Genomic DNA, 20,566 nt, shown 5'->3' with positions numbered 1-20,566 from the left:
CTACACAGCTGGCTTGCTTGTCTGCAGGGAAAGGCGAGATGGGACAGGGCCTGGGTTCTTGAGGGGCTGAGAATCAAGGCAGGGATAGAAGAAAGGGGACAGGCCCACATCCCCTGAGCCCACACTGGCGCCCACTTACCTTTGGGGAAAATATGGTTGAAACCTGCCCGCAAGAATCTCTTCAGATGCATCCAGAGCTGAGGGAAGCAAGGGAGCGTGGAGTTTGGGATCAGGGTGAGCCCTGAAATCCAACCCTTGTTCGGCCACACTACAGCAGCCATCCCATCTCAGCCCCTTCTAGACCCCAGGACTCCCCCAACCACACTGCCCAGATCCTGCCCTCACCAGATTCACCACGTTCATCCACACATTGAGCAAGATGATGCTGACCAGGATCAGAAGAATTGAGTCTCCTAGGTCTTGGCATTTCCTGGGTGTGGTGCCAGAGCATGCCTCGGCTAGGTAATGGGTTTGCTCAGCCATGGCCGGGGGTCCCAGGACTGCCTGAGTCCGCTGGCCTCCATATATATAGACTGGGAGACAGACTGGGTCATAATGGGGCAGGTGGTGGCGTCACAGTGAGGGAGGGGGATGAAAAGGAGGGCCAGGCGTGGCATTCCATGGTTCCCCGGGTGAGGTAAGCTGAGCCTGGACAGCCAAACAGGGCCCGGAGGCCGGCACACCTCCCCTCGAGCTGTCAAACATTCGCTCACCGCCCACTGACTCACTTGTTCAAATGTCACGTTCCATCTCTTGGCCCCTCCTGAGACTAGAAAGACCTTGGCCTCAGAGCCCTGAGGAAGGCCTGGCTGGAGTCCAGAGCCTCAGCCTTCTTCATGCCCTTCACTGGCTGTGGAGCTGGACCTGCCCAGATGTGGAACCTCCCAGTTTGGAAGCAGCTTCTTGTATGAGGCTCTTTGGGGACAGGGACAGCTGAGACACAGAGGAGGTGCCAAGAGACCAGTGGTTTGGAGACTGCAGCTGCAGATCTACTTAGTGCATGGTATCAGACCAGGAGGGGCCTGCTGGCAGGACTGTGGCCACTAAACCAACGGGACCCTCAGGCCCAGAAGGGGACACTGGCTTCTTATTGCAGGAAGCCAAAGGCAGGGACCCAAGCTGGCAGAAGGAGTGGCGCTTCCAAGCCACAGACCGCCAATGTTTTCTGGACCATGGCGCTCTTTATTCCTCTCTCCATGCCCTGCCGCTCCCCACCCGCCCCCATTAGCTGCTGGCCAGTTCATTTTCCCAGTCTGGCTTCCGTGCAGAGAGGGCCTCGAGGCCGAGGTGGAAGGTAGCAGCGAGTTGGCCCGCGCTTGGCTTCCTGCACTTGCCGCTTCAACTCCAGGCTGTCATACACCTGGTAGTTGGCATTTCCCCCTGGGTTCCGGCTGAGTGGCATGAAGGTGGGCGTGGGTGGAGGGCGTTCGGTAGCCTGGATGTCGGGCAGAGTCTGGGAGGGGTGGAGGAGCAGCGCTGAGCTGGGATCCGAGGCCCACTGGTAGAGGCCTCGGCCAGCACCGTGAGGGAGGCGGAGGCGGCCAGAGGGTGCCGCACAGGCAGCATCTCTGCCCATTCGGCCGCCCAGCGCCGCACCTCGTGGGGATCCCGGGAGTAGTTCAAGTGTCCCGTGGAGTGGTGCGGGCTGTGGTTGGGCTGGCTGTGAGCACAGCTGTGGAGGCTCCGTCCGTGGGCCGGTGGGGAGTTGCGCTGCCATGCTTCGGGCCTGTAGCTCTGAGGCACCAGAGCTGATGGAGGCTCAGAACCCTCCAGACCACGCCGCCGCTGATCCCAGGAGTCATATGGGAGATGGCCCCCTGAGGGGTAAGTTCTGTGACCCCAGGGACCCACGAGCTCTTAGGGGGCAGCCGTCGGGTAAGTGATGGAGACGAGGTCCACTGGTCAGCATCCACATTGCCCCAGATGCGGGATGGCGAGCAAGGGGCCCCGAAGGACTGCAGCCCTAGCTCAGACTTGGCCTCCACACGCTTGGACATGCGGTGCAGCTCGGGCGACAGGTAGAGACAGGCTGGTGGCTGGATGGCCAGGATCCCACCCTGTCGACCCCAGAGGCCCACGTTGGAGGGCAGACCCATCTGCCGGTAGAGCCCTCCCCAGCAACCCCACGGGTACTTGGGTTGTGGGAAGGAAAGTTGGTCCTCCTCCTCCAGGTAGGAGTCCGGGTCCTCCCAGTTAAAGGGGGGCATCGGAGGCAGCTGTGACATCCCGTGGAGGCGATGCGGCCTACGGAAGCCTGAGCAGCTGGAGGGGAATTTTCTAAATTCTTGGGCCTCCCCTGGTGGCTTCAGGGGTGGCGGCTGCAGCTGCGGCTACGGTTGCGGAGATGGTGGTAGGAGGACGAGGAGTAGCAAGTGGGCCGGGCCATTCTCACTTCCACAGGGTCCAGGGTGCAGTGGATGTGGATGTCTTGGGCCTTGGCTGGAGGATGTTTGGAGGAACTTTCACAAGCCTGTGAGATTTCATCTGTGGGAGGCGAGAGTCCGTGAGGGCAGGGCAACTGTCAGAAGATTTCAGGGATGGGAACCTGGGAGCCTGGGTTTCTAGGGCCCTGGGACTGGCGAGGCGGGGTGCCCCCTAGCTGTCTTCTATAGTTACTTTTCTGAATAATACAATACATGGTCTTGTCTAAGGCATTCTGGAGCCCATGCCATATCTGGTGTGGGGTGAGGTGGGGTGGGTGAAAATGAAGGCCAGGCTCTCTACCCTCACCACCACTCCCAGCCAAGACCGTTCCTGCAGACGGAGGTGCAGGCTGCAGCTGGTTCCCACCCTCAGCCATCTTAACCCCTATTGGTGATCCCCAACCATCGCTGACCATAGTTGCCATGCTGATCCCAAAGCTGACAAGAATGACAAGGCCCAGCAACAGGATTAGGAAGTCCTCCGCATTCTGGGTACTTTCTTGGTATTGATGGCAGCACCCCAGGTTGTCATACCAGAGCTGGTGTTCCATGGTGGGCGGGTCCTAGGGCCGCCTGAGCCGTGGGACGCCCCACCCCCCTCAACCCCACCGGCCCTGACCCACACTGCACTCATGCCAGGACCTGGGGACACCCACCAACAGGTGAGGGAGCATGGTCATAATGAGGCCCATTGCAGGGAGTCACAATGCGGAGTTGTCCAATCTTTCATCCACTCAGCTGGTCCTTTAGGTGGCCGTCTCTGCCCTCGGCTCCCACTACATGGAGCCTAGTCCCCAGAGTTCAGTCTGTCCTTCTGTCTCCATGGGGCCTTGCTTAACTTGATTTGCAAGCAGGGTTGCTACAGATGAGAGACAGTCTTCATAGTGACTGGATCATGCATATAGGATTTCCTCCATTTCATTGTTCAAGACATTAGGACCACTTACGTAGCCTGTTGAGCTTCTTAGAACTAGCCTGCAGTTCTTTAAAAGTTTCAAGAGAAGCCAGAAATCCAAATTGCTCTGTGAAATAGCCACATTTTAAAAGTAGCAAACCAATTCAACTTTTAAACTCTGCTGGCCAACAACATGGGCCACACAAAACACACCAGTTTGTAACCTCTGATGTATACTGTATAATGCTTTTGTTCTCATCTTCTCATATGATCCTCAGACTAGGCAGCAGATACTATTATTCGCTTCATTTTACAGATGGAGAAACTGAGGCACAGAGCAGTTTAGTAGCTTGTCCAAAGTTTGAGCATCACAGCTGGAACTTGAGGTTTTTACAGTGTGCTTTTTTATCCTCATTACAAATGCATCCTTTTAGAAAGAACCTTTTCTTATCCTAAAGATAATACATATTACAAAATACAATAAAGTACAGAAAGGTCAAAACAAAGAAAAAACGACCACTAGTCCCAACATGCCAACATAAGCACTATTACTTAGTGTATTTCTTTACAGAAAAAATAATTTCCCTATTCATTCAATCAGAGGTACCGGCTGTATAGGTTAGGATCTGTGCTAGGTGCTGGGGATATTACAGTGAACAGCCATAGTTCCTGCCCTCAGAAGGCTTACAATCTAGTTCTTGTTCTTTGTTCCATTCATTGCCAACCTAGATGTGAATATCCAACGGGGCTTCTTCAAGAAGCCAAAGAGTAAATAAGCGGATAGTGCATGTCAGGTGGGCCCAAGGCCCCCTGCTGCCCAGTCCCACTTGGGCTTCCTCCCTAGAAACGAAACGAGGAGAGGATTGGACTCCTAGTGAAGGAGTTAAGATGCAGAAAGGGATAGGACTTGAGAGTACTATCAAACTCTCAATTCAAGTGGCCGAGGACCTCGGTCTCGGCCCTCTCGTCCTCAAGGAAAGGGGTCGGGAGGGGGCAAGTGGTACGTGGCGTCCAGAAAGATGACGAGGGTCCACAGGAAGAGGCGGTCCACCACCATGGCCACAAACTGCCAGTCCTCCTTCAACTGGGGGTAGGAAGATTAAACTGTTCCTGGGCTCCAGACAACCAGGGAAGGCGGCCTCAAGGCCCTGTACCGCACCCAGGTCCTAATACCACAGCTTTGAGACAAGGGCGGGACCGCAGAATAGCAGAGAGCGAAACTGCGGGCGACGGATGTGAGTAAAGAACAAGTGGGAAGCCAGGGGGCGGGACCAAGTGAGGCAAACTTCCAATCAGAAAAAAAAATCGAGTTCTGGGGGCGGAGCCTAAGTTTGCCGGTGGAGCCAAGGCCACCCAGGCCTTGCCTTAGCCCACCCTCTTTGGAGTCACAGCTTCGTGGTCCTCCTGTTCCCGCAGCTGTTGAGCGGTGTAGCTGATTGAAGAAACGACCTCCCGTAGGTCGGGAGGCAGGCACACAGCCCGGCTTGGACCATCGATAAATGGCCGCAGGTCCGGGGCAGACAGTTCAGGCTGGAACGTGGAAGAGGCGAGTCTGTTTGGCCACGACAGGGGCACAAAGACGGCCTGCGTGGGTGCTCTAGGCCCCGCCCCAACTCCCTCCTCCAACGCCCATCCAGGTTTCCAAACGTGAGAGAGCCCTTCAGGTTCTCTTCAACAGCGGCGACCTCTCTAGCCTTCCGCAATTCCTCCTATTCCCTTACGCTTTAGTTTCCACCTCCCCGCACAGTGGGCAACAGAAGGGGGACTACAACTCCCATGATGCTCAACCACGACATCCTCTGAGAGCTTAGGACGCCTGCCTCCGCACAGTCTTCTGGGAACTGTAGTTCGCCCTCTCCCTTCTACGTGGGCCATGGGGAGTAGATACTACCTGTTGGGTTTGGGGAAGAGAAAATCATGTGGTGGCTTGCGGATGAAATATTCATCTGTTCCCCGACCCCAGCCACTTCCTGGAGAATCCCTGAGAGGTATAGGAGGTGGCTCCGGTATCTGGTCTCTCTCAGGTTTGGGTCTCTTCAGACCCAGATACGGAGGGAGTTTGTGGATAAAGATCTGCAGAGTAGAAGAAGAGGCGTGTTGGAGGGGGCTCTTATGCTTTCAGACCAGAAGGGAAGCCGCCAACCACCCCCACGGCACGTGCCCATTCCTGCGCATGCGTGTATGCATCCCACAGATGAAATGCAACTACACAGCCCAAGAGTCCTTAAGGGGGTTAGGAGGCATCCTGACTGGAAAGAAAAGTTCTGAGGGCTTCCACCCTGATAGTACCTAACCCTGAGAATGCTTCCTTGGGACCCACGATGGGCAGTATTGATGAAGAGAGTCTGGGATCTACGCAATGTTAATGATGGGAAGATAAAATTAATTGGGCAACATTTCAACACCCAAAGACCTTGGCACTTTGACACTCTACCAGGAGTTGTAGTTCTCCCTCAGGTCTGTGAAAGGGAAGGTTGAAAGTTGGTGGGAGTGAGGAGCGATACCTGGACAAAAAGCCAAATACTGGGATTGAGAGTTAACACAGGTTGGAGAGGAGATCTTCTTACCTGACGGACCCAAAGGGGCATTTGGTGGGTGTGGGGTGAGCGATGGTGCAGGTTGAGGACTACGATGTTAAGGATGACTGAGAAGGTGACGAGGACCATGGTAAACATGAGGTATTTGATAATGACGGGGACAGACAGGGAGGTCTCAGGCACTTTGTCTGCCAGCAGCAGCAGGAACACAGTAAGGGTCAGCAGGGCAAAGATCGAGAGCCCCATCTGCTCTACTTGGGGGACAGAGGGGAAGGCGGAAGGATTAGGCTTTGCCAGAAAGCAATCTCCCTGGCATAATCAGTGACCGTGTTTCCAGCCCACTCAAGGACAGGCTTTTGGAAGGGCCAACTGCATGCAAATAACTCCTACATTTATACCTCCAACCTGGACTGATTCCCCTAAATTCCACACTTGTATCCACCTGCCTACTTAACCTCTCCATTTGGGTGTCCAATAGACATCTCGAACTTAACATGTCCAAAACTTAATTCCCTCACCACCGACTCCCCACACAGTCTTCCTCAGGTCATAAATGACAACTCGATCTTTCCTGTGGCTCAGGCCAAATCCCTTGGAGTCATTCTCAGCTCTCCTCTCTCTCATCCCATATCCAATCCATACCAAACCCTATTGGCTCTACCTTCAACATATATCCTGAAACTGATGACCTATCCCATCTACCACTACCATCCTGGTACAAGCCACCATTACCTCAGATCTGAGTTATTACAAAGGCCTCCTCTTTGCTTCATCCTTTGCCCCCCCTGCTGACTGTTCTCAACAGAGCAGCCACATTGATCCCATTAAAATGTAAATCAGATCAAGAGCCCCAAACACAGCCCAGAATGGGGGAGGCAAGTTTGCATACATCTGGTCGTGACCCAAGAGACCAGATGAGGAAAACTGAAGCCTGGGCTCTTTCTCACAGGCTGGGGAAATCAGGCATTGGGTGCCCATCCCTACATCTTACCTCCTCCCCAGAGGGTGGCTTCTGAGCCACCCTAAAAAGAACTAAGTTCTCTGCGCTCTGGGGGAGCTTTAAGATGCTGGGGGTGGGTGACAGGGAAAGGAAAATTGCTCTAAGCTCTAAAGCACTGCTCTCCAATAGCATTTTTCATGATGATGGAAATGTTCTAAATCTGTGCCGTCCAATGCGGTAGCCACTAGCTCCATGTGGCTACTGAGCACTTAGAAGATCATGGCACTGAGGAAGAGAATTTCTTTTTTTTTTTTCTGGCCAAGCCATGAAGCTTGCGGGGTCTGAATTCCCTGACCAGGGATTGAACCACCGCCACATCAGTGAAAGCGCCACGTCCCAACAACTGGACTGCCAGGGAACAGAATTGGATGTCAGGGAAATTCTCTTCCCTGAGGAAGAGAAGTTTTAACTTTTTAACTTAATTTTTAATAGAATTAATTTTCCTTAATTTTAAGTAATTTACATTCTAATAGGCCTTTGGCTAGTGGCTACTGTAATTGACAGTGCAGCTCTAGGGCCTTGGGGATAACGGATTTAGCTAGAGAGCGATGGAGGGAAAGCAGGGATAGTTTCGGTCCTCATCAGGCCCTGTGGGATGGGGCTGGGTTGGATGTCCTCCAAAGTCCACAGAACACTTCTCTTGTCTCTTTATTCCTCATGCTTACCTGTCCCCTCTTTTTCTATGTTTCTCACCACACACTGATATCCCCACTCCTTGATGGTCTCCGGTGAGTTGTTGGATGTTGGAAGCCATCCTGGAGCCATTGCACCATGACAAAGTCATGAAGCAACGGAAGGCGAAACTGCAAGGCAGCGCCGTGCCAGGAAGGTGGACTACAGCTCTGTTGTTATGTTTTATGATAATAAATTTAAATATAGGGGCAATTTTGGGGGGATGTTGCTCCACGTGAAAGAAAAATTCCTCTAGGACTCCCCCTCCTGAAACTACCACAGAATGGGAAGTACCCACTAAAGACCCGGGGAAATGGGTAAAGAATTAAGAGCCTGGAACTAAAGGGATATTTTTATGAAAAACACCCTCTAGTATGGAGTTATGGCCATGGGCTGGAGTTCCTGATGACATAGGAAATTTATGGTTCTATTATAAAGGAAGATTAATTATAGAAAAGCAAATGCCTAGAGCAGAATTAGTTGCTAGGATAGGGAGAAAGCACTGTCTCAGTTGAAGGAAACAACGAGAAAGGGCATGCAGGGTACATTGTAAATATTTTCGTGGAACCATTGTAAAAGGTTGCCCATGCAAGAAGAGAAATAGGAACAAGTAGCTTCAACTTTTACAATTAAAATAATCATATAACTGCTTGGCTTGGTTACTAAGAAATAACCTGTGATTAATGGGAACTTGGGAAATATTTTAATAGGACATCTAGAAACTAGGGCATATTTTAAAAAAAAATCTTTATAGAACATTTTGAGGTTTGATTGTGCTAAGATTGTTTGGTCACATACCTGGTAATGTAATCAACTACAATATATAAACCTGTGATTGTAAACAATAAAGAAGAGAGAGAAACATGCAATGCTGATACTTTAAGAAGTGTAATAGATTTATTTCCTTCGCCGACGCTATCTATCCCTCGGGTATCCCTTGACTCGCTGGAGCTGGACTCCGGCAGTTGGATGTCGCCCTATGAAGGCGCCTGGGAGACAGAGCTTAGCACTTGTCCCTGTCTGCTGTCTCTGGCGGGCATCAAAGACCACACGCCCTAGAGAGAGCTTCACACTTGTCCCTGTCTGCTGTCTCTGGCGGGCGTCAAAGACCACACGCCCTAGAGAGAGCTTCTCACTTGTCCCCGTCTGCTGTCTCTGGCGGGCGTCAAAGACCACACGCCCTAGAGAGAGCTTCGCACTTGTCCCTGTCTGCTGTCTCTGGCGGGCGTCAAAGACCACACGCCCTAGAGAGAGCTTCGCACTTGTCCCTGTCTGCTGTCTCTGGCGGGAATCAAAGACCACATGCCCTAGCCGGGTGCCTGCTGGTTTTGGGAGGTGTAGACATCTGGCCATAGTTCTGGCAGGCTGGGGGAACGGTATCGGGTGGTACACCCAGGCTTGGCTGCCTGTTCGCTGCGAGGAGGTTAGCAGGTCATTGTAGGGCCCCTGAGCCTTGGCAGAGCAGGAGTTGTGACTGGCTGGGACAGAAGTCCATGGTATGTGCTGCCCTGCATCCTCCTTTCGAGGAACTGTCTCAGATATAAATGACTTTTGGGTCTGACGTGGGCCCCAAACTTGGACAGAGTCAGTTCCTAGAGGGTTCTTGTGGAGGCCTGAGTTGTTATGGAGGCCTCGTCTCTTGGATAAGCCAGAGTCTTGAGTAAGGGCTGGACTCTTATGGGGGCCAGGATCTCGATTAATTCCTGAGTCTTTGTGGAAGTTAGGGTCATGGGTATGTTCTGAGCTCCTGTAAATTCCAGCATCTTGGGTAAGTCCAGGATTCGTATGGAGGTCAGAATCTTGAGTAAGGCCTTGGCTCCTGCAGACTCCAGAATCTTGGGTCAGGCCTGGATTCTTGTAGTCTCTGGAGTCTCGGGTAAGGCTTGAGCCCTTATGGAGGTGAGCGGTTTGCACAAGACCTGGGCTCTTATGGAGATCAGACTCCTGGCAAAGGACTGAGCTCCTGTTGACTGCAGAGTCTTGGGCATGGCATGGACTCTTCTGTGGCCAAGAATCTTGGGTAATGACTGGATTCTTCTGAAGGTCAGAGTCTTGGGAAAGGCTTGGATTCTTGCAGAGGTAAGGGTCTGCGGTAAGGCCTCGAAGTTCGTGGAGGCCTGGATCTTGAGCAAGGCCTGGGTTCTTGGGGAGGCCTGTGTCTCCGGTAAGGCCTGGGGTCCTTTGGAGGACAGAGCATTGGTTGAGACCTAGACTCTCATGAAGTTCTGGGGGTTGGGGCTGGTTTGGTGTTTGGGAAGTGGTGGATAACTGGGGAGGGATGGGGCCCTGGGGAGAGGACAGACTGAGGAGACTTGGAGGTTGGGGGAAAGGTGGGGGTTTGTATTAAGGTGGAGGGCTTCTGGTGGTTGCTGTGTTGATGAAGGACAAAGGATCTGGGAAAACAAGAGGCAGAGAAAGAGTGCATGGTGGAGGCATGGTGCATGGTGAGCTCTGGGCACTGGTCGGAGAACGGAAGCAAGGTTGAGAAGGTGCAGCATCCTTGGAGTACACCTGGAATTTGGGGTAGACTGGAGTCTGGGGATCCGTGTTTCTCTTCTCAGACTGGCAAGGATGGGAGCTACGGTGAGCGAAGGTCTTGGACTGTACAAATTTGTCTTTGGCATCATTTGGGATCTTCCATTCCATATTCCCCAACTCCACGTAACCCAGTATGGACCCTGTGGAGGGCTTGGCACTGTCCCCACTACATTGCTTCAGTGTTTGCTCAGCTGTACCAGAGCTCACCAGACCATGCCCCTCTTGGGGCCTGGAGAGGGTACCCAAGTCATTTCTGGAGTACCCAGAGTTCTGAGGGGGACACACATGGAATAAGTTCTGCTTCATGCTGCGGGCATAGTAGACCACATGGCCAGAGGAGAGGCCTTGGTCGAAGGTAGACAAGGTAGAGAGAATAGAATCTAGGATGGGGGTACGGGTGGTGGAAGGGACTGGAGTGGTCGTCAGGGCCATGACCAGTGCTGGGACAGAGGTTGTGGCAGAGATCGGGACAGGGGCTGGTGTAGGGGCTAGGGCAGGAGTAGTAGCAGGGGCAGAAGTTGGGGGAGGGACCAGAGTGTTGGCATGGGTATAGGTCAGATGAGCATGGGTCAGGGTGCAGAGAGAAGTGTGGCCCAGGAATTGGGCTGAGGCATGTGAGGGGGCCCGGGCTTGGGCCTGGGCTGGGGTATGGGCTGAGGTATGCTCCGGGCCATGGACCTGGGCAGGGCTGTGCTCAGGGTTGAGGGCTGGTGAGGGGGTCTGGGCCTGGGGGGTAGTGTGCTCAGGGAGGTGGAATGTGGAGCAAGTCTGGGCCTGAGGTGGGGCGTGCACAGAGGGGTGCTTGTAGGAGAAGGTCTGGGCCTTGGCAGGAGAATGTGCAGGGAGCTGAACTGGGGGGCAGGTCTGGGCCCGGGCTGGGGCCTGGGCTGAGTCATAGTCTGGGGTCTTAGTCTTGCTCTCTTGGGGCAGGCAGAGTGGAACCACGTCCACCTTGCTTCTCCTGCGGAGCTTGGAAGATGTCTCTCACCTGGAGTTAAAGGTGGCTTGGGACTTTAAGGCTGTGAACGGAGGGTGCTCCCCAGCTCGAACTACACCCTCCTTTCACAGTCCCTGTAGAGCCTCCGTGGAAGCCCAAGCCCGTCCACACTGAGGCGACATCCAGCAGCTCTTAGAAGCCATCTCATCATCTGTTTCTGGTATCCAGGGGTCAAGTTGGTTTGGGTGCCTGTGCAGGAAGCTTGGGCGATGCTGGAAGTGGGGAGAAACTCTTGAGCACATATTCTTGGGATCCACGGAGCAGCGCATGCACATGCGATGGCTGCCTACACAGCTGGCTTCCTTGTCTGTGGGGAAAGGCGAGATGGGACAGGGCCTGGGTTCCTGTGGGGCTGAGAATCAAGACAGGGATTGAAGAAAGGGGACAGGCCCACATCCCCTGAGCCCACACTGGCGCCCACTTACCTTTGGGGAAAATACGGTTGAAACCTGCCCGCAAGAATCTCTTCAGATGCATCCGGAGCTGAGGGAAGCAAGGGAGGGGGGAATTCGGGATCAGGGTGAGCCCTGAAATCCACCCCTTGTCTGGCCACACCGCAGCAGCCCTCCCATGTCAGCCCCTTCAAGATCCCAGGTCTCCCCCAACCCCACTGCCAAGATCCTGCCCTCACCCGAGTCACCACTTTGATCCCCACGTTGAGCAAGATGAAGCTGACCAAGATCAGAAGAATTGAGTCTCTTAAGTCCTGCCATTTCCTGGGGGTGGTGCCAGAGCACGGCTGGGGTAGTTAATGGGTTCGCTCATCCATGGCCGGGGGTCCCAGGACTGCCTGAGTCCCTTGGCCTCCATATATATACTGGGAGCCAGAGTGAGTCATAATGGGGCAAGGGGTGGTGTCACAGTGAGGCAGGGGGATGAAAAGCAGGGACCAGCGTGGCATTCCCTGGTTACCAGGGTCAGGTAAGCTGAGCCTGGTCAAACAGGGCCCGGAGGCTGGCATTCCTCCCCTCGAGCGGTGAAACATTCGCTCACCGCCCGCTGACTCACTTGTTCAAATGACACATTCCAACTCTTGGCCCCTCCTGAGACTATTAAGACCTTGGCCTCAGAGCCCTGCGGAAGGACTGGTTGGAGTCCAGATCCTCAGCCTTCTTCATGCCCTTCACTGGGCGTGGAGCTGGACCGGCCCAGATGTGGAACCTCCCAGTTTGGAAGCAGCTTCTTGTATGAACCTCTTTGTCAACAGGGACAACTGAGACAAAGAGGAGGTGCCCAGAGACCAGTGGTTTGGAGTCTGCAGCTGCAGGTCTACTTAGTGCATGGTATCGGAAGAGGAGGGGCCTGCTGGCAGGACTGTGGCCACTAAACCAAGGGGACCCTCAGGCCCAGAAGGGGACACTGGCTTCTTATTGCAGGAAGCCAAGGGCAGGGAACAAGGCTGGCAGGAGTGGTGCTTCCAAGCCACAGACCACCAATGTTTCCTGGACTCTGGTGCTCTTTATCCCTCTCTCCATGGCCAGCCGCCCCCCGACCCTGCCCCCATTTGCTGCTGGCCAGTTCATTTTCCCAGTCTGGCTTCAATGCAGGGAGGGCCTCGAGGCCGAGGTGGAAGGTAGCAGCGAGTTGGCCCGCGCTTGGCTTCCTGCACTTGCTGCTTCAGCTCCAGGCTGTCATACACCTGGTAGTTGGCATTTCCCCCCGGGTTCCCGTGGAGTGGCATGAAGGTGGGCTGGGGTGGAGGGTGCTCAGTAGCCTGGACGTCTGGCAGAGTCTGGAAGGGGCGGAGGAGCAGCGCTGAGCTGGGATCTGAGGCCCACTGGTAGAGGCCTCGGCCAGCACCGTGAGGGAGGCGGAGGCGGCCAGAGGGTGCCGCACAGGCAGCATCTCTGCCCATTCAGCTATCGGCGCCACACCTCGTGGGGATCCCGGGAGTAGTGCAAGTGTCCCGTGGAGGGGCGCAGGCTGTGGTTGGTCTGGCTGTGAGTACAGCTGTGGAGGCTCCGTCCTTGGGCTGGGGGGGATTTGGGCTGCCAGGCTTCGGGCCGGCAGCTCCGAGGCACCAGAGCGGATGGAGGCTCAGAGGCATCCAGACCACGCTGCCGCTGATCCCAGGAGTCATACGGGAGATGGCCCCTTGAGGGGTAAGTGCTGTGCACCACAGGGACCCACGAGCGGTTAGGGGGCAGCCGTCGGGGAAGTGGTGGAGAAGAGGTCCACTCGTCAATGTCCATGTTGCCCCAGATGCGGGATGGTGAGCAGGGGGCCCCGAAGGACTGCAGCCTTAGCTCGGACTTGGTCTCCACACGCTTGGGCATGCGGTGCAGCTCGGGCGACACGTAGACAGGGTGGTGGTAGGCTGGCCAGGATCCCACCTTGGTGACCCCAGAGGCCCATGTTGGAGGGCAGGCCCATCTGCTGGTAGAGCCCTCCCCAGCACCCCCAAGGGAACTTGGGTTGTGGGAAGGAAAGGTCGTCCTCCTCCTCCAGGTAAGAGTCCAGGTCCTCCCAATCAAAGGAGGGTATCAGCCGCAGCTGTGACATCCCGTGGCTGCGATGCAGCCTACAGAAGCCTGAGCGGCTGTAGGGGAACTGTCTGCGGATCTTCGGCCTCCGCTGGTGGCTACATGGGCGGCGGCTGCAGCTGCAGCTACAGTTGCGGAGATGATGGTAGGAGGACGAAGAGTAGCAAGTGGGCCGGGCCATTCTCACTTCCACAGGGTCCAGGGTGCAGTGCATGTGGATGTCTTGGGCCTTGGCTGGAGGATGTTTGGGGGAACTTTCACAAGCCTGCGAGATTTCATCTGGGGCAGGTGAGAGTCCATGAGCACAGGGCAACTGTCAGAAGAGTTCAGGGTTGGGAACCTGGGGACCTGGGTTTCTAGGGCCCAGGGAATGGCAGGGTCGGGTTGCCCCCTACCTGTCTTCTGTACTTACTTTTCTGATTAATCCAATACATGGACTTTTCTAAGGCTTTCTGGAGCCCATGCCATATCTGGCGTGGGGTGGGGTGGGGTGGGTGAAAATGAAGGCCAGGCTCTCTACCTTCACCCCCATTCCAAGCCAAGAACATTGCTGCAGACGGTGGTGCAGGCTGCAGCTGGTTCCCACCCTCAGCCCTCTTCACCCCTACTGGTGATCCCCAACCATCATTGACCATAGTTGCCAAGCTGATCCCAATGCTGACAAGAATGACAAGGCCCAGCAGCAGGAGTAGGAAGTCCTCCGCATTCTGGGTACTTTCTTGGTATTGATGGCAGCACCCCAGGTTGTCATAACAGAGCCAGTTTTCCATGGTGAGTGGGGGGTCCTAGGGCCACCTTGACCACGGAACGCCCCCGGCCCACCGGCTCTGACCCACACTGCACTCATGCCAGGACCTGGGGACACCCACCAACAGGTGAGGGAGCATGGTCATAATGAGGCATGTTGCAGGGAGTCAAAATGCAGAGGGGTCCAATCTTTCATCCACTTAGCTGGCCCTTTATGTGGCAGTCTCTGCCCTCGGCTCCCACTACATGGAGCCTTGTCCCCAGAGTTCTGTCTGTCCTTCTGTCTCCATGGGGCCTTGCTTAACTTGATTTGCAAGCAGGGTTGCTACAGATGAGAGACAGTCTTCATAGTGACTGGATCATGCATATAGGATTTCCTCCATTTCATTGTTCAAGACATTAGGACCGCTTACGTAGCCTGTTGGGCTTCTTAGAACTAGCCTGCAGTTCTTTAAAAGTTTCAAGAGAAGCCAGAAATCCAAATTGCTCTGTGAAATAGCCACATTTTAAAAGTAGCAAACCAATTCAAATTTTAAACTCTGCTGGCCAACAACATGGGCCACACAAAACACACCAGTTTGTAACCTCTGATGTATACTGTATAATGCTTTTGTTCTCATCTTCTCATATGATCCTCAGACTAGGCAGCAGATACTATTATTTGCTTCATTTTACAGATGGAGAAACTGAGGCACAGAATAGTTTAGTAGCTTGTCCAAAGTCTGAGCACCAAAGCTGGAACTTGAGGTTTTTACAGTGTGCTTTTTTACCCTCATTATAAATGCATCCGTTTACAAATAACCTTTTCTAATCCTAAAGATAATACATATTACGAAATACAATAACCTACAGAAAGGTCAAAACAAAGAAAAAATGACCACTAGTCCCAACATGCAGTCATAAGCACTATTACTTAGTGTATTTCCTTATAGAAAAAAAAATTTCCCTATTCATTCAATCAGAGGTAACGGCTGTATAGGTTAGGATCTGTGCTCGGTGCTGGGGATATTACAGTGGACAGCCATAGTTCCTGCCCTCAGAAGGCTTACAATCTAGTTCTTGTTCTTTGTTCCATTCATTGCCAACCTAGATGTGAATATCCAATGGGGCTTCTTCAAGAAGCCAAAGAGTAAATAAGCGGATAGTTCATTTCACGTGGGCCCAAGGCCCCCAGCTGCCCAGTCCCACTTGGGCTTCCTCCCTAGAAACGAAATGAGGAGAGGATTGGACTCCTAGTGAAGGAGTTAAGATGCAGAAAGGGATAGGACTTGAGAGTACTATCAAACTCTCAATTCAAGTGGCCGAGGACCTCGGTCTCGGCCCTCTCGTCCTCAAGGAAAGGGGTCCGGAGGGGGCAAGTGGTACGTGGCGTCCAGAAAGATAACGAGGGTCCACAGGAAGAGGCGTTCCGCCACCATGGCCACAAACTGCCAGTCCTGCTTCAGCTGGGCGTAGGACGATTAAACTGTTCCTGAGCTCCAGACCCCCAGAGAAGGCGGCCTCAAGGCCCTGTACTGCACCCAGGTTCTTCTACCATGGCTTTGAACCAAGGGCAGGCCCACAGAATAGCAGAGTGTGAAACTGCGGGCGACGGATGTGAGTAAAGAACAGGTCGGCTGCTTCCCACTACCTATCTACCTTACGTTTGGTTGTATATATATGTCCATGCCTCTCTCTCACTTTGTCACAGCTTACCCTTCCACCTCTCCATATCCTCAAGTCCATTCTCAAGTAGGTCTGTGTCTTTATTCCTGTTTTACACGTGGGTTCTTCATAAGCTTTTTTTTTTAAATTCCATATATATGTGATAGCATACGGTATTTGTCTTTCTCTTTCTGACTTACTTCACTCTGTATGTAAGCTTTTTACATTCATCATCTCATTTACTCTTACAATATCCTCCATTAGGTGATAACCTGTATTAATAATGTTATTTGCAGATAAAGAAATTGCACCTTAGAGATATTAAATACCTTCAAATGTTTCTGGCTACAAAAACTTAAAATTGCAACAACAACAGCAAAAAAAAAATCTAAGAGACTAAGTTAGGACTCAAACACAGGTGTCCAAGGCTTATAATCACTACAGTATTCTGTATGATAAGCAAGCAATTGGGGAAGAACTGGATCAAACACTTTCTGTATGAACTGAGGCAAGTCACTCTACATCTAAACACTGGGGACAATAGTATCTGCTGTCATTTTTCTCACAAATGCCACAAAGAACAAATTTAAGACTGCTGCTTTGAAAGCATCTGGTGAATGAAAGAATACGTAATGTTTTAGATAACCATTATTTTCATCCAATTAACTTTTCAAGTAACTTTATTTGCTCACTGAAATTGAAGTACTTCAAGGACAATCAAAAAGGTCTTACCTAAAACCACAATCAGCAGTTTCTGGAATGCATCTGTCATAGCCTTCTGAATAGCAAGCTTCTGGGTTACCTTCCTTTCCATAAGGAATGATAATGACCCTAAATCCAACCAAAACAGATGAATTTTAAGTGTCTGTCTGAATAACTGATTTCTAGGTTACGTGTTTAAAACTAAAAATGCATCTCTGATTCTTAGATCATTATCTTAGTGATTAACGGCAGGCACAACACTGGGGTACGGGTGAATGTCTCTGTTGTAGGTATATCCTGGCATGGCACATTTTTACTGCTCAGATCTATTCTGGAAGTTCCTAAAATACTCGATCGGAAATGCAAACCAAGAACATGGCACAAATCTCATACTACTCACAGATTTCAAATGGACAAGCTGAGGCTGCACTGCTACAGACCCTGCTCTCCTGTGCGTAAAGGGCTTGATTCATACACTGAGATAGATTTGGTGATAGTGCAGATGATCTGGTCGCTCCTCAACCATCACCCACTCAGGTGGATGGTGGAGCCTCCTCCACTCCATTCGCTAACAGCCCTGCCTCTGAGTTAAAACCCTAAGCCCAAGTGCCATGGATTCTAGGAAGAAACTCACTACCAATCAGAATCCCCTTTCTAGGGATCTACATTTACTTTTTCTGCTCAGGCCCTTCTATAGGAGGCAAAGGACTGAATATATACACAAGAGTTTATTTCAATCTTTAGACAATGATTTTGTTGGGATAACTGAAGGCCAGAAGACATCTGTATTTAAAGAAATATTTTAGCACATAACAATTAACAACAAAAAAAAAACTAACTAATTTTCCATCCTCCTAAGCTTCTTGGCAGGCAGTCAGTTCTAAAATTCTAAAGTTTAAGGTGCTGTCAGGTATTGCCTAAGATAAAAACCTATATTGTCAGGCAGAAAAAATCTGCCCAGGGCTTTAGTGGCTTAGAAAAGGTGATGATGTATCTGAAAAGGTGAGTTTCAGAAAGAAAGGAAAAAAGAGAAATCCCACTCCCTCACCTCCCCACACACAAACATACTGGAAAACAGACCTTCCTCCAACTTATGCAAAGGTTCCTCAGCCATGACAACTCCGGGACTCCTGCACTCATGGGAGGGCAACACCACCTCGAAAGCACAGAAGATCTTCAGGCTTTGCTTCTGAAGTGGTGTCACAATATCTTCATTTTCCCTTTCTTCAAGGTTAGAAAGATCCTGAAGCTGTTAGGATTATGAATTAAACGCTAGACTTCAAAATATCCTGTTGTTAGAAATAAAAACGAAACTCCAGCAATCCCAGGTAAAAGTTTAGGTATGCAATAGCTTCAAAATCAAGTGAGACTTGCAAATGAATGACTAGATATGGACAAGTATTTTTTATTATATACCATACAAATACTGGAGAAAATTATGGACACCACCATCCAAGTCATTGAGATTATCACTAATTCTAGGTGGCAGGCCAATGCTCACATACTTCCATGTGGAAGGCTCTCACATCTCCTCCTCATAGCCCTGTTCTATTCTTCTCTCTAAAGTCTAGGAGTTCAATGTTGAAAGGAGTCTGGTGAGTCAAAGAAAATCTACAGAGTTTACCTTGATGATCCTTTTTGACCACCCATTGAAACCAAAGTAGTGATTTGCCAATTCTTGGCATCTGGAGCTGTTTAGGGCCAGCGTATTATGTTGAACCGCCTTATGTCTGGTGCCAAGACGAACCTAAAGACATAAAAGTCCTAAAAATATCACAATCCTACATAGAGATTATTTTGGATATACCTGAGATTTACCAATAACAATTTCATAGAGTGGTTGTGAAGATTAAGTAGGACATTTTAAGCAATGAGCTCACAGTCAGCCCTAAATAAATGTTATTTTTTTTAAGTCAGTACTTTTCTGCATCATTTCCAGGGCCCCTGATTAACCGGAAGGTTCCCTGACCTCTGGTGGTGAAAGTGATGATGAAAACAACCAAGGAAGCCCAGCAGAAGCCTATTATGGGGCTGGGAGTAAGCAAAGGAAGTGAACTGTTTTACTCCTCTCATCCTGTAGCTCCTGCTTGAGAATATGACCTGAAGAGGAGGTAAGATGGACCTGCCACTGAATCAGGACCTTAATCTGTAGCACCCCCTCCCCAAGTTACTAACTCCTGTTAGAAGAGGGAATACCTATACCTCTATAAATGTAAATAAAGCAACCAAAAGAATTAGGGGTTCATCTGCATTAACAAGCTTCTTTGAGAGTGCAAATATTTCCAGTCTTAACTCTCTAAATAACTTACATATTACTGTGGATTTTTTACATCACTAGTTCTTTCTTAAATATCTATTTCCACTTTGAACAGGGTGTAGTATATAAATATAGTCATAAAAATTCAAATAATACAAATAAAGTCAAAGCATTGTTAATTCTTTATTGATTGGTTTGTGCATCTTCCTCTGTCACTAGTTTATGAGCTCCTTAAGTGCTTGAAGGAACCATATATTATTCTTTCCTTGTTACCAGAAGCAAGCATAGATCTTGGCATATAATAGAGGAGTGATGGTCTGTTGACTGAGTGAATGAATGAGTACATAAGACAATGAAATTACTTTCTCCAACTGAAGCTGCCTGCTGGGAAGGAGAAATGAAGACTAATTTTTAAATGTTGAGTGTTGCATGAGAGGCTAGGCCCTGTACGGTGAGTCATAATGGAGCTGTCCTGGACAATTAGGAAGCTTCAGAAGGGCTCTGAGCCCCTGGTAGTAGAGACAGTTGACATCTGGGATAACCTTGCCACAGTTCTTGCTGGCAAACATCTCCCTTCGTGCTACTGAGAAAAACTCAGATACATTAGGCCTTTCCTTCATTTTATTTTAAGATGTTATTCACTTTTCTGTATTTATAAAAATACAGGGGAAAAAAGATAAGAATTATGTATACATGCCATGAATAAAGGAACACATAATTGGAACTTCCCTGCTGGTGCAGTGGTTAAGACACTGTGCTCCCAATGCAGGGAGCCCGGGTTCGATCCCTGGTGAGGGAACTAGGTCTCACATGCATGTATCAAGTAAGAGTTCACACGCCACACTTAAGGAACCTGCAAGCCGCAACTAAAGGAGCCTGCCTGCTGCAACTGGGGAGCCCTTGAGCCGCAACTAAGGAGCCAACCGGCTGCAACTAAGACCCGGTGCAACCAAATAAATAAATAATTAAAATTTAAAAAGAACACATAATTAAAGTAGATAACAATATTGGGGGTGTGGGTAGTAAACTAAGGCTCTGCATTAACAAAAGAAATCTAGGGCTTTCCTGGTGGCACGGTGTTTGAGATTCCGCCTGCCGATGCAGGGGACACGGGTTAGTGTCCCGGTTCAGGAAGATCCCACATGCCGCAGAGTGGCTGGGCCCATGAGCCATGGCTGCTGTGTCTGCGCGTTCGGAGTGTGTGCTGCGCAACGGGAGAGGCCACAACAGTGAGAGGCCCACATACCGCAAAAAAAAAAAAAAAAAGAAAACCAGAAGGTGCAAAACTGTTTACTATCCCAGACTCCTATCTTCCATCTTACAATACTGTAACTGACACTTCAGAGAATCAAAGTCCACACCATGTAGGATTTTTCCGACCAGTACAAAACACTGGCTCAAGGGCAAGTTCGAACTGGCTATTAATTCATTTCAGCAAACATTTCCTGAGGCCAGGCCCTGTGTTAGCAGCACTAAACTCAAAGAGGAAGCATGCCATCGCTACTTTCAAGAAACTTAGATTCTAGCAAGACAGGCAAAGCACAAATGAAAAATAACAAGAAATACCTTTCATCTGCCGAAAGGCATGAGCTGCCCTCAAAAGAACACAAGTTCACTGTGCAGAGATGATAGGGAGAGCACAGGGGAGTTTATCAGAGAGAATGCACAAGT

General features: G+C 50.8%; 2 protein-coding genes and 1 pseudogene across 3 annotated transcripts in view; all 3 read right to left on the bottom strand.

Moving 5' to 3' along the window:
- On the bottom strand, nucleotides 1-2,974 carry LOC307067392 (uncharacterized protein SPEM2-like; annotated as a pseudogene). Its single transcript has 4 exons — nucleotides 2,827-2,974; nucleotides 1,216-2,484; nucleotides 346-430; nucleotides 1-21 (listed from the first exon to the last, which is right to left on the bottom strand). The product of its transcript is annotated as an uncharacterized protein SPEM2-like (transcript).
- LOC307067905 (RAD52 motif-containing protein 1-like) overlaps nucleotides 1-20,566 on the bottom strand; it is a gene marked incomplete at both ends in the record, with an annotated part of 261,539 nt that overhangs the window by 220,951 nt on the left and 20,022 nt on the right. The window contains 3 exons of the mRNA XM_079725532.1: nucleotides 16,669-16,767; nucleotides 17,719-17,887; nucleotides 18,263-18,385. Of these exons, the coding sequence (XP_079581658.1) occupies nucleotides 16,669-16,767; nucleotides 17,719-17,887; nucleotides 18,263-18,385 (391 nt within the window). The remainder of the gene's footprint in view (nucleotides 1-16,668; nucleotides 16,768-17,718; nucleotides 17,888-18,262; nucleotides 18,386-20,566) is intronic.
- LOC307068470 (acetylcholine receptor subunit beta-like) lies at nucleotides 4,289-6,101 on the bottom strand (the record flags this gene model as incomplete). The annotated part of the gene is made up of 4 exons (XM_079726345.1): nucleotides 4,289-4,402; nucleotides 4,708-4,870; nucleotides 5,210-5,391; nucleotides 5,886-6,101. The coding sequence occupies 4 exons, from the start codon at nucleotides 6,099-6,101 to the stop codon at nucleotides 4,289-4,291; spliced, it is 675 nt and encodes a 224-aa protein (XP_079582471.1).

Source organism: Hyperoodon ampullatus, assembly GCF_949752795.1.
Source record: "Hyperoodon ampullatus genome assembly, chromosome: 19".
Classification (NCBI taxonomy): domain Eukaryota; kingdom Metazoa; phylum Chordata; class Mammalia; order Artiodactyla; family Ziphiidae; genus Hyperoodon; species Hyperoodon ampullatus.
Note: the sequence above shows the minus strand (reverse complement) of the source record. Positions and strands in the feature narration are given on the sequence as shown.